This window comes from Saimiri boliviensis, chromosome 2 (assembly GCF_048565385.1).
Source record: "Saimiri boliviensis isolate mSaiBol1 chromosome 2, mSaiBol1.pri, whole genome shotgun sequence".
NCBI classification, from domain to species: domain Eukaryota; kingdom Metazoa; phylum Chordata; class Mammalia; order Primates; family Cebidae; genus Saimiri; species Saimiri boliviensis.
Genome location: NC_133450.1, coordinates 204967484 through 204981433, shown reverse-complemented (window position 1 = coordinate 204981433; position 13950 = coordinate 204967484). Strand labels below are relative to the sequence as shown.

General features: G+C 45.9%; 1 protein-coding gene across 6 annotated transcripts in view; it reads left to right on the top strand.

Moving 5' to 3' along the window:
* The window catches only part of SUSD1 (sushi domain containing 1), a 150959-nt gene that overhangs the window by 104861 nt on the left and 32148 nt on the right, over nucleotides 1-13950 (top strand). For 5 of the 6 annotated variants that reach the window (XM_039475228.2, XM_074395177.1, XM_074395175.1 and 2 more), the window contains one exon: nucleotides 1448-1634. The exons of the other annotated variant lie outside the window; for it this stretch is intronic. In XM_039475228.2, the coding sequence (XP_039331162.2) occupies nucleotides 1448-1634 (187 nt within the window). The remainder of the gene's footprint in view (nucleotides 1-1447; nucleotides 1635-13950) is intronic. 6 annotated transcript variants of the gene reach the window in all.

Sequence of the window (13950 nt, the reverse complement as noted above, 5' to 3'; positions counted from 1 at the left end):
CAAGCAATTTTCCTGCCTCAGCTTCCCAGAGTGTTGGAATTTCTGGCATGAGCCACCACGCCTGGCCGAGAATTTCTTTGTGCTCATATCTTGGTGCTGTTGATGCTTAGACAGTGTACATGGAAGGAGTCCAGTGGCTTATTATACATGCGTGTCTGCGTCCTTATCAGTGTTTCTGGCCAGGGTCTGGATGTGTTGCCTGGAGAGCCAACGGGAACTTTTGAAGCTCAATGTGGTTGTGAGTAAGAAAGGGAAGGACTAGCTAGGTACATTGGCTCAGGTCTGTAATCCCAGCACTTTGGGAGGCTGAGGCAGGCAGATCACTTGAGGTCAGGAGTTTGAAACCAGCCTGACCAACATGGTGAAACCTTGTCTCTACTAAAAATACAAATATTAGTTGGGTGTGGTGGCACACACCTGTAGTCCCAGCTACTTGGGAGGCTGGGGCAGGAGACTGCTTGAACTCTGGAGGCAGAGGTTGCAGTGAGCCGAGATCATGCCATTACACTCCAGCCTGGACAACAGAGTGAGACTCTGTCTCAAAAAAGAAAAAAAAAAAAAAAGGAAAGACTGTGGGATGAAGGATGAACTTCTACTAGAAGAAATTAAGTAAGAAGAAGAGCGTCTCTTGGCCAAAATGTCAGGGTGGTAAAGGAAAGGGTAGAGTCTCCGGAAGGAGGCAGGCAGAGAAGAAAAATCCTTCTCAGGTTCTACCGGACCAACTACGAGTATTCTAATTCAGTTCCTGCTTAGTTTGGATTCCTAATATTCTTTCTAGGAAAATATTCTTGTCCCTGCTCCTGCTGTTTTGCCAACAGACTTTCTTGTTGGGCATGTTCACTGTATGTGTGATAACAAGGAGAAAGTCGCCAGTATTGGGACCTCAGGCTTTTGTGTTTTTTTAATTTAAAAATAGATTTATTATGCTAATAGTATTGTAAGTACCATATTTATAGTATTGCAACTCTAATTTTTGCTTACTGCTGCATTTTACTTTTTGAAGAAACATTAAGAGTCCAAAGAGAGAGAGAGGAAGAAAGCTCATGGAAAAGGGAAGGGGCCGGGCATGGTGGCTCACGCCTGTAATCCCAGCACTTTGAGATCCATGGTGGGCTCACAGATCACTTGAGCTCAGGAGTTTGATTCCAGCCTGGGCAACATAGTGAAACCCCATCTCTACAAAAAATACAAAAATTAGCTGGATGTGTTGGCATACATCTGTGGTTCCAGCTACTTGGGAGGCTGAGGAGGGAGGATCACTTGAGCCTGGGAGGTTGAGGCTACAGTGAGCTGAGATTATGCCACTGTATTCCAGTGTGGGTGACAGAGGCCCCAGTCTCAAAATAAATAAATAAATAAAAAAGAAAGAAAGAAAAAGGGGAAGTTTCAAGGCATCTAAACTTTTTCAGGCCAAGCATTCACCTAGTGAGCTTTTTTTATGTTTCAGTTCCACATTTGGGGCCAGAGATGGTATCAGAAGGAATTTGTTTGGGAAATGACCTTTAATATCAGCACCAGCAGCCAAGATCCTGAAGTGTGCTTGGAACTGCATCCAGGGACCAACTACAATATCAGTCTCCGGGCTTTGTCTTCGGAACTTCCTGTGGTTGTCTCCCTGACAACCCAGATAACAGGTAAATCTTGAACAGCAGCGTTTGGATTAACGAAGTTACTACAGACCTGTTTATAGGCCCGGATAAAGAGGAACATTGTTGCTTTTTATCATTATGTAGTAAACTTAGTAAACTTTTAACAGGGAGAGGAGGAAGGACACTGAATTGGAGAGGTGCCTTAAGGCGCTTATAGCTGTGACTGCTACATTTTATTCCTTTTTCTTTTTTTGAGGTAGGGTCTTGCTCTATCGCCCAGGCTAGAGTGCAGAGGCGCTTGACCTGAGCTCAAGTGATCCTCCCACCTCAGCCTCCTGAGTAGCTGGGATTATAGGTGAGCAGGCCACCACGTCTGGCTAATGTTTTTTGTAGAGATGAGTAAGAATGGTACTGATAGATAGCGTAACAACCCAAACTTTTAAAATAAGAGCTATTGGTGTTGAGGAGATGTATTTTTTGTAGAGATAAGGTTTCACTATGTTGTCCAGGCTGGTCTTGAACCCCTAGACTAAAGCAATCCACCCACCTCAGCCTCCTAAAGTCCTGGGATTACAGGCGTGCACCACTGCACCCAGCTTGTTATGTTTTATTCTTAAAAAGATAGCTCATAACTGTGGGGGAAGTCTACAGGGGGAAAAAAGATAACTGAAATAAAATGTTAGCATTGAAGAAATGTGGGTGTGTCCATAGTGTTGGTTATATACCTTCTGGATGTTTAAAGAATTTAAAATACTTCATACTTAAACAAAAGATGCTTGTGGCTGTTTCTTTCTCAGTAATATATAGTTGGCATTCTGTTGCAAGTGCTTTAAGAGTAGATTACTAGCCAGGCTCAGTGGCTCACAACTATAATCCCAGCACTTCTGGGAGGCTGAGGTGGGCGGATCACCTGAGACAGGGAGTTCAAGACCAGCCTGGACAACATGGTGAAACCTGTCTCTACTAAAAATATAAAAATTAGCTAGGCATGGTGGTGGGTGCCTGTAATCCCAGCTACTCAGGAGGCTGAGGCAGGAGAATCACTTGAACCTGGAAGGTGGAGGTTGCAATGAGCTGAGATCATGCCATTGCACACCAGGCTAGGCAACAAGAGCAAAACTCTGTCTCAAAAAAAAAAAAAAAAAAAAAAAAAGGTATAGATTCCTATCAGGGAACAGTGATTGCAGTCCCACTATAGGTTCCCAATAAATTCACTTTCCACTCCTTTTCTCCCCGTCTTCACATCTGTGACCCCCGCTTCACACATGTTCTGAGCGAATATGAAACAAGGAGTTCATGAAAACTCCTTGAAAGAAATGGCTGTTCTGTAGGCTCCACATGCTTACCTTCTGTTCCCGCTTTCACTCATCCCACTTATGAAGCATAAATCTTCATTGCGTTACTGAAAGGCTGTTTGTTTGATCCTCATCTTGCCAAATCCAATGGACCTTTTTTTTTTTTTTTTTTTTTTTTTTGATGTGGAGTCTTGCTCTGTTGCCAGGCTGGAGTGCAGTGGTGTAATCCTGGCTCACTGCAACCTCTGCCTCCTGGGTTCAAGTGATTCTCCTGCCTCAGCCTCCTGAGTAGCTGGGACCACAGGCGTGTGCCACCACACCCAGCTAATTTTTGTATTTTTCTTAGAGATCGGGTTTCAACCTGTTGGCCAGGATGGTCTCGATCTCTTGACCTCGTGATCTGCCCATCTTGGCCTCTCAAAGTGTTGAGGTTACAGGCGTGAGCCACTGTGCCTGGCCCAGTTTTGTTCTTACCTGATTTCCTTGATAGCATGGACACTCCCTTCCTCTTGAAAACCCCTCTCCCTTGGTTTTAATTCCTTCTGCCTTGCTGTCCTCTCTCAGTCTTCTTTGCTAGCTCCATCTACTTTTATGATCCTTCTTTAGTCTCCTTTTCTTCCTTATCTACCCCTTCTCCTTAGGTGATCTCAATCAGTCTCATGGCTATAAATATTACCTATATGCAGAGGATTTCCAAAAATAAATTTCCAGTCTCAGCCTCTCCTTTGAGCACCAGACTCCTATATCCACCCATCTTCTACACACGTCCTATTGAACATCTAACAGGCAAATCAAGCAGAACTTATGGGTTCTCACCTCTGCCCTCACCCCCAAATCTATTTTCCACCAGGCTTCTCTGTCTCTGTCTGTTATTGGCATTCCTGTTCACCCAATTGTTCAGGCCAAAAATGAGTCCTAACTGGTTCTGTCCCATTCCCAAATTTCTAATCTGTCAACAAGCCCTGTTGGCTGGCTTGCTGTCTGAAATATATCCTGAATTCAACCACTTCTCCCCACCTGCGCCTTTTCCACAATTGCCCTAATCCAAGACAGCAACCTCTTACTTGGACTCCTGCTGTAGTTTTCAAACTGGTTTCCTCTTGCCTATGATACCTCCCACCCTGGACTCCAGTCTTTGTCTTCACCAAAACTTTAAAAAGATCACTCAGCATTCAGAGCGATCTTTTAAAAATGCGTTTGAGAACACGTCAGCACCAGCTCAAAACTCTCCAGCGAGTTTCCACTAAAGTTAGAATGGAATCCAAGTTCCTCACCATGGAGGCCCCTGCCTACTTTGAATTCATCTCTCCCTGCCCTCCTCCTTTCCTATTAAGCACCAGCTGTCTCCCTGGCCTTCTTGCAGTTCCTTAACTGGGTCAAAGGCTTTTCAAGATCCAGACTTTTCCATCGGCAGTTCACACTTCCTGGGACACTGTCAATATATGGCTTCTCCATAATTGTTCAGGTGCCTGCTCAAATGCCATCACATTTTCATGCTATTACTCTGTATCCCAGCTTGAATTTCTTCATAGAGCTTTTTAAAAAAATTATTAATTATTATTTTTTAGAGACAGAGTCTTATTCTACTACCCAGGTGCTGGAGTGCAGTGGTGCAATCAAAGTCACTGCAGCCTTGAACCCCTGGCCTATAGCAATCCTCCTGCCTCAGCCTCCTGAGTAGCTGGGACTACAGGTGCACACCACCATGTCTGGCTAATTAAAAAAGATTCTTTTTTTTTAAATAGAGATGAGGGTCTCCCTATGTTGCCCAGGCTGGTCTTGAACTTCTGGACTCAAGTGATCCTCCCTCCTTGGCCTCCCAAAGTGCTGAGATTATAGGCATGAGTCGTTGTGCCCAGCCTAGAGCTTGTTTTCTAAAAACTTTTTGCTCTTTTGTTCATTTTCTTTCTCTCCTACTAAAACAGGAGCTTCTTGAAGACAGTGATTTTTGTTTGTATGTTTTACATTAAATCCTTAATGGGTAAGAATGGTACCGATAGGAAACCTAACAGCCCCAAATTTTAAAACAACAGTCTGCGGGCAGTATTGATGTTGAGGAGATGTCTGGTTAGTTGATGAATACTTGCAACCGAAAAGAATTCTCCACATTTTGGGCTGGAGAGACAAATCAGTTTGGGGATTTCTTTCCATGGTTATTTATTAAAATGCATAATGATTTTGTCTCCATTTCCTACTCTGTGGTCTTTATCATATTCGGATGCTGTGCTTTTCTGGTTTGAATGACCACTGCATATTTTTTTGAGTAGACGGTAGGGGGTTTCATTTTGAGACACTTATTCCTATCTTGTTTTTCAGGCTAGAACAGAACCTTAGTGGCTCAGGTTCCCGCTCTCTGTGCTCATGGCCAGCAGGGGACACTGTTGAGCTGTTTAATGTTCATTGAGATAAATATTTTCCAACTCTACCCACTTTAAAGGATTTGTAATGTTAAAAAAGCATACACACAAAAATCAAGTTGCTTAGATCTTGTGAAAGAGTTAAAAAAAACAAAAACAAACAAACAAAAAAAAACCAATCCCTTTCTTTTATAAAAGGAGGGGAAAAAGGGAAGCTCACGTGTTGATGTGAAGAGGTACTCGTGGTTGCCTAAGATGTGTGTGGCCTTATTTCAGTGAAATCATGAACTTTTGGATTTTGGCAGAAATGTTAGGCTAAGGATTTGGGTCTGGACAATGTAGCCACTCATTTCCCAGAAGGAAAGAGAGTGGAATTTCCCTTCTGAGTATCTTACATTAAATCTTACTGATGGGAACAGGATGAAAACAAGTGCTTTAAATACATCACTGACCTCAGAGGACGGTGAAGGTTCTAGGAAGGTTGAGGGACAGGGGCAAGTGTTTGGGTGAATGCAAGAAGCAGGGGCTGGCAGGGGGTAGGTGAGATGGGGCTGTGTCCTCATGGTATTTCTCACTCTTGGCTGATGGGCTGCAGAGGGTGCCTTGAACTGAATTCTTAAGGACAGCCCCTCTGCACATATCCCCTTTAGGACAGGGTGAGGAACAAACTTTCATTCTTGATGCAGGCACCAAAGTGTCAGAAGAGCATCCGCATATCGGGTGTGCTATTTGCCCTTCCTCCCTCCCTCCGTCCCTTCCTCCCTCCCTCCCTCCCTTCCTCCCTCCCTTCCTCCCTTCCTTCCTCCCTCCCTCCCTCCCTCCATCCCTCCGTCCCTCCGTCCCTCCGTCCCTCCGTCCCTCCGTCCCTCCGTCCCTTCCTCCCTCCCTCCCTCCCTCCCTTCCTCCCTTCCTCCCTTCCTCCCTTCCTCCCTTCCTCCCTCGCTCCCTTCCTCCCTCCCTCCCTTCCTCTCTCCCTTCCTCCCTCCCTCCCTCCCTTCCTCCCTCCTTCCCTCCCTTCCTCCCTTCCTCCCTTCCTCCCTCGCTCCCTTCCTCCCTCCCTCCCTTCCTTCCTCCCTCCCTCCCTTCCTCCCTTCGTCCCTCCCTTCCTTCCTCCCTCCCTCCCTTCCTTCCTCCTTCCCTTCCTTCCTCCCTCCCTCCCTTCCTCCCTCCCTCCCTTCCTCCCTCCCTTCCTTCCTCCCTCCCTCCCTTCCTCCCTTCCTCCCTCCCTCCTTCCCTCCTTCCTTTCCTCCCTTCCTCCCTTCCTCCCTCCCTTCCTCCCTCCCTCCCTTCTTCCCTTCCCTCCCTCCCTCCCTCCCTCCCTCCCTCCCTTCCTTCCTTCTTTTTTTGACAGAATTTCACTCTGTTCCCTGGCTGGAGTGCAGTGGTGTAATCTTGGCTCACTGCAACCTCCACCTCCTGAGTTCAAGTGATTCTCATGCCTCAGCTTCCCAAGTAGCTGGAATTACAGGTGTGTGCCACCACGCCCAGCTAATTTTGTATGTTTTTTCTTTTTTGAGACTGAGTTTCATTCTGTCACCCAGGCTGGAGTGCAATGGTGTGATCTCGGCTCACTGCAACCTCTGCCTCCTGAGTTCAAGCAATTATCCTGCCCCAGCCTCCCAAGTAGCTGGGACTACAGGTGCATACCACCACACCCAGTTACTTTTTGTATTTTTAATAGAAGCGAGGTTTTGTTACGTTGGCCAGACTGACTCCTGATCTTAGGTGATCATCCCCCTCAACCTCCCAAAGTGCTGGGATTACAGGCATGAGCCATCATGCCTTGACTAATTTTGTATTTTTAGTAGAGATGGGGTTTCACCATGTTGGCCAGGCTGATCGTGAACTCCTGGCCTTAAGTGATCTGCCTGCCTTAGCCTCCCAAGGTGCTGGGATTACAGGCATGAGCCACTGCACTGGCTTCTTTTCCTTTCCGTTTCTTCCTTTTTTTTTTTTTTTTTTTTGACAGAGTCTTGCTCTGTTGCCCAGGCTGGAGTACAGTGGCATGACCTTTGCTCACTGCAACCTCCACCTCCCAGGTTCAAGCGATTCTCATGCCTCAGCCTCCCAAGTAGCTGAGATTACAGGCACACACTACCAGGTCTAATTTTAAAAACATATATTTTTTAGTAGAGATGAGGTTTTGCCATGTTGTCCAGGCTGGTCAGTCTTGAACTCCTGACCTCAAGTGATCTGCCTGCCTTAGCCTCTCAAAGGCTGGGATTACAGGCGTGAGCCACCGTCCAGGTGAATATGTTATTTTCTTGCTAAGTCCAAAAGCTTGTAGGCAACATTTTCTTGTAGAGAGATAGAGAAAACCAGAGAGGGAAGAGAGAGGAGGATGAGGGGTAGAAAGAGAGAGAGAGAGTGCGAGAAAGCCAATACTACATAAATGTGGAGATAAACCAGACCACTTGTCTTAGACAACATGGTGATCTTTGAGGTGGAATGTTTATTATGGAACCAAGCATGCTGGAGGAGCAAAGGGAAGAAAAGATGAAAAGGAAATGATTTCTTCCCATGTCTTCAGTACTAAGGCTGGCAAATGCTTTGAGAAACTTCCCATCTCTCAATTGTATTCATAACAAGAAAAAGGAAGGTACTTTTTCAGAGGGTTAGAAATACAATGGAAGGCCAGGCATGGTGGCTCAAGCCTGTAATCCCAGCATTTTGGGAGGCCGAGGCGGGTGGATCACGAGGTCGAGAGATCGAGACCATCCTGGTCAACATAGTGAAACCCCGTCTCTACTAAAAATACAAAAAAAACTAGCTGGGCGTGGTGGCGCTTGCCTGTAATCCCAGCTACTTAGGAGGCTGAGGCAGGAGAATTGCTTGAACCCAGGAGGCGGAGGCTGCGGTGAGCCGAGATTGCGCCATTGCACTCCAGCCTGGGTGACAAGAGCGAAACTCCGTCTCAAAAATAAATAAATAAATAAATAAATAAATAAATACAATGGAAAACACAGGTGTGTCCCAGGCATTTATCACATTGTCACTTCATCAGGGAGCTCCAGCCAGGACTTTCCTCCCTGCCCCTGCCTCTGACACCGCCCTCCACTACGGGATATTCTCAGGGAAGATTGAGCTGGACCAAGTCTCTTGATTTCTTTTACTGAGGCTATTCTTTCATGGTTGGTTACCCACAGACCATCCAAGGATGCCATACCCCTGTATCCTCAGTGAGAAACCCATCCCCTCTGGCTGGTTCCAGGGTACTACACTTATCCCTGGGGGTCCCCCTGGCTCCCAGGGGGCTGAAGCTGCACCGCAGGAGGGACTAGGCTTCATGGCAGCGGTTTCCTTTCCAAGTCTTCCGTGGACACAGGCTCTTTGGATATCTGAAGCCCTAACATTAGGTCATGCTAGGGGAAGCACATTTGCCCTTCCATGCTTCCACAATCCACCTATTTCTCTCATTCCCAGAAAGCTCCCAACTGCTTTCTAGCTTCAAAACAAACTCCCAGCCCCCAAGTAAATGGCTGTGTGAAGATGGGTGTCTTCCCCAGTCCCTCTTGCTACTAGCTTCTGAATCCCTACCAACTTTAGCTTTTATGAAACATGCATGACAAGGTTTTCTTAGAAAAGAAGCCTGAAAACCAGGGTTTCTGTGTGTGTTGGGAGTCAGGGAGGGGCACACTGAGATATAACAATTTAATTTAGCAAATATTTATTTACTTGTATTTGTTAAAAAGGACATAGCTTGGCCGGGCATGGTGGTTCATGCCTGTAATCCCATCCCAGCACTTTTGGAAGCTGAGGTGGGTGGATCACTTGAGATCAGGAGTTTAAGACCAGCCTGGCCAACATGGTGAAACCCCTCCTACTAAAAATGCAAAAATTAACTGGGTGTGGTGGTGGGTGCCTATAATCCCACCTACCTGGGAGGATGAGGCAGAAGAATCTCTTGAACCTGGGAGGCAGGGTTGCAGTGAGCAGAGATTGTGCCACCCTGGGCAATAGAGCAAAACTCTGTCTCAAAAAAAAAAAAAAAAAAAAAAAAAAAAATTCTTGAGCAGCCACCAGCAAATATTTTTCGATTAGTTATGTACAAAGACCTGTGCTGCCTACTGAGGATGTACAGCTGAAAAGAAATTGGTTTCTTTTCCTTGGAAGGTCAAGTCTCATAACTTTACCGATAGAGAAGATCTATCTAGCTGATGACTTGTGGTGGAAGCTACTATTTTTTCTGTTGCCTTCAATTTTGATTTATCATGCCTCGGCTGGGATGATATGTCTGGAGAGGTGCCTACGGATTAGAAAAGAACCATCATGGTGTCTTTATTTTTCTACCCACTTCTTATTATAGAAATTTCAGAAAAGTAGCATTGTACCAGGTTTTGGGGCAGTGGGGTTGTGTTTTAATTCAGTTGTTTGTGTTTACTTGAAGTTTATAGAACAAAGTTGGAGATATTGCTTAATTTTGGTGCAGATAAATTTTTTTCTGTTTTTGGTTCTTTTTATTCATTTTGATAGGTTTTATATAGAGAAATTTTAACACATTTGTACTTACACTACCCTCTTTCTTTGGTTGATTTTACGGTTTACCTTCATTAATGATATTAGTCTTTTGATAAATATTACAAATTTCTACTCCAAGGCTGTTTACTCTTTTATTTTCTCTTCAATTTTTTTTTGAGACAGAGTTTCGCTCTGTCACCTAGGCTGGAGTGCAGTGGACGATCTTTGCTCATTGCAACCTCTGCCTCCCGGGTTCAAGCTGTTCTCCTGCCTCAGCCTCCCAAGTAGCTGGGACTACAGGTGTGTGCCACCACACCTGGTTAATTTTTGTATTTTTAGTACAGATGGGGTTTCACCATGTTGGCCAGGCTAGTCTCAAACTCCTGACCACAGGTGATCTGTCCACCCTGGCCTCCCAAAGTGTTGGGATTATAGGCATGAGCCACTGTGCCCAGCCTTTGTTCAATAAAATGTCAATATTTTTTTGACATTTAGACATTTTAAATTTTTATGTAATCAATTCTATTGATATAGTTTCTGCCTCTGGTCATGACAAGAAAAGCCTTTCTCACTCTGAAATCAGATCAATTCTTATTCTCTAATATTTTCTTATCCTTCTTAATAGTTTTTCTTTTTGCATTTATTTGTCCTCTTTATTTTTATTAAAATTTTTTTTTTTTAGACATGGAGGTCTCACTCTGTCAACCAGGCTGGAGTGCCGTGGCACAATCATAGCTTACTGCATCCTTGAACTGCTGGACTCAAGCAGTCTTCCTGCCTCAGCCTCCCAGGTAGATGAGACTACAGGTGCACGTCACCACGCCCTGCTAATTTTCTACTTTCTGTAAAGATGAGGTCTTACTATGTTGCCCAGGCTGGTCTCAAACCCCTGGGCCCAAGCAGTCGTTTTCCCTAGGCTTCCCAAAGAGCTAGGATTACAGGTGGGAGCCACTGCACCTGGCCTGCTTTTTTGCACTTAAAATTTAGGTTCAGGCTGGGTGCAGTTGCTCATTCCTATACTTGCAGCGCTCCGGGAGGCTGAGGAGAGAGGACCGCTTGAGTCCAGGAGTTCAAGGGAACTGTGATCATGCCAGTGCACTTCAGCCTGGGTGATGCAGCAAGACCACTTTTTTACAAATAAAATTAAAAAAAATAAATAAAAACTTAGGTTCATTTGGAATTTATTTTGATGTCTGATATGAGGCTACATTTACATGATAATTTTTCTCCCCAGCTATAAGCCAGTTTCTTTTCACCTTTGAAATGCTGACCATCCATGCCACGTGGTACATTTATTTGGGTCTCTTTCTAGACTGTCTAGCTTTTTTTCATTGCTTTGTCTGTCCTGTGCATGTACTTTACTATTTCAATTGTTGTAATTTTATGATACATTTAATATTTTATTATTTGCAAAGCCAAGTTCTCCTTCATTACTTTTCCCCACATTTCCCCCCATGTGGGAATTTCCTTTGTCATTTGCTTCTAGCAGAGGATGGATATTGCTGACATCTGAGAATGGGAATGAAGGTCTCCCTTCTGGTTCCTCTCCCATCTCACACACCCAGGGTGAAAGAACTATACTTTCCAGCACTGGCAGCACCCATTTCTTGCCTTGGATCTACTTCAGTTTAAAACAATAATGAGGCTGACAGAAAGGAGAACAGGTTTGCCCAGGATCTGAGCTGGGTAGACAAGGAAGAGCACCTTGGAAAACTCAGCTGAAAGTCAAGCTTATTCAACCTCGAAATGTGCCGAGAACCAGCCTGATGAGGTTTAGGCTTGTACATTAGAGAGAAAAGGTAGACTGTTTAAAATATAAGGCAGGGGCCAGGCAAGGTGGCTCATGCCTGTAATCCCCGCACTTTTGGAGTCCAGGCAGGTGGAATCACCTGAGGTCAGGAGTTCGAGACCAGCCTGACCAACATGGTGAAACCCCGTCTCTACTGAAAATACAAAAATTAGCTGGGTGTGGTGGTGGAAGCCTGTAATACCAGCCACTTGGGAGGCTGAGGCAGGAGAATCACCTGAACCCAGAAAGGAGGTTGCAGTGAGCCAAGATCGTGCCATTGCATTCCAGCCTGGGTGATAGGAGTGAAACTCCATCTCAGAAGAGATAATAAAATAAAATAGAAGGCGGGAGGCCTTAGGCAAACAAAGCTGAAAACAGTCTCAAAGTCACATGTTGATTGAATCTACCATATGACCGTGGTGCCTTGAAAGCTGTGACTCTAGATTGGGAAAGAGCGACGTCACGTGGATGAGGTAGGAGGCGGCTTTCCTGCTCAGTCTGCAGCTGCCTCTTCTGAGCTCAGCGAGCACTTTGTTCTGCTGCTCCTGGGGGGTTAAAAAAAATGTTAGCCAAGAGATGAGAGGAACTACAATTATTACTCTTGGAGAAGGACAAAGAGGAGTAACTTAAAAGAGCCTGGGGTGGGGGGGATTCTTACACAGAAAAGAGTAACCAGTTAATCTCTACCTGGGCTGAAAAGAGGAAATATATGATTTAAAAAAAAAAAAAAAGGTTAATTTTCCTGTGATAACAAAACATCACAAGTGAAAGGGCATTTCAGTGATAGCAAAGGGCCTGAGGGCAGTTAGTTCTCAAAGGGGAAGGAGTAGTTGTGGGGAGGGGTGGCGGGGGGGGGGGATGTGGTGGTGGGGGGATGTGGCGGGGGGGGGTGGTGGTGTGATGGGGGGGCTTTTCCTCCCCCTCCGCCCCCCCCCCCCGCCCTCGGCCCTGCCAACTGGAATCCAGCTGTTGTCTTCTCAGGTGCATCTTCAGGAATCTCTCTCTGGACTGCTTTTGAAAATAGCATAGACTATTATTTCAACAAACGAGTGATGTGAGGTTTAGACTGTAAGCAGAGGCTCTTCCAGGTGACCTGGTGCACCTGGCAATCCCACAGGTTTAGGAAAAATGTGATCCGTATTGCAGTGTCTAAGAGACTCTGGGACAAATTCCAGACTTAACACTGTTTCATAAAGGCCGCAAAGTTCTCTTACTCTTCCACCTGGTCTTAAAGCCTGGGTTTCTCGGTGGTCCGCCCTTGGCCCCCATATCTCCTCAGATACTTGGTTACCATCTCCCTGGTGGCCACGTTCACTCCTCCAGGTGAGCTGCCTCTGCCTTTCCACCACAGGGTTTGGTCCTGGGCTTCAGACCTATGTTTCTTTTTTTTTTTTTGAGACGGAGTTTCGCTCTTGTTACCCAGGCTGAAGTGCAATGGCGTGATCTCGGCTCACCGCAACCTCCGCCTCCCGGGTTCAGGCAATTCTCCTGCCTCAGCCTCCTGAGTAGCTGGGATTACAGGCACGCGCCACCACGCCCAGCTAATTTTTTGTATTTTTAGTAGAGACGGGGTTTCACCATGTTGACCAGGATGGTCTTGATCTCTCGACCTCGTGATCCACCCGCCTCGGCCTCCCAAAGTGCTGGGATTACAGGCTGGAGCCACCGCGCCTGGCCCAGACCTATGTTTCTGACTGCCTGCTGGAGGATTCCTCACGCACTTCCACCTGAGCACATCTAGAGGCAGGCTGCTTCTAGTCTTCCCCCAGACTTGGTAAATGACATCACCACGGACTCAGTTGCCAGATTCCTGCCGTCTCTCCCCTGAGCAAGCCTTCCATTTGTCCCCTCTTCTTTATTCTCAGTGTCCTCACTTGCAGCAGACCTCAAGCACTTCTGACCTAAATTATTAGGCAACCTGCGTTTTTGCTTTTTTTCTCTTCATCCTTCAATCAGCTCTCTAAATCCTATTTTTGAAGTGCAGCTCTGCTAAAAATCTTTTTTTTTTTTTTTTTTTTTTTTTGACACAAGGTCTAGCCGCTGCCTAGGCTGGAGTGCAGTGGTGTGATCTTGGCTCATTGCAACCTCCACCTCCTAGGCTCCAGCAGTCCTCCCACCTCAGCCTCCCGATCAGCTGGGATCACATGTGTGCACCACTGTGCCTGGGTAATTTAAAAAATTTTTTGTAGAGGCAAGGTTTTGCCATGTTCCCCAAGCTCCTGGCCTCAAATGATCTGCCTGCCTCAACCTCCCAGAGTGCTGGGATTATAGGCATGAGCTACAGCACCCAGCCTGTTAAAAATCTTTAAACAGCTTCTCATTACCTCTGGAACCTCACATCTCTCAGATCTGACCCACACCTACCCCTCTAACTTGACCACCTACTTCTACTCTGCCAGACCTCAGCTTTTCAGCCAGGAACTCCATGCCGTTCCATCCCTCCCCACCACCCCCTCATGCCT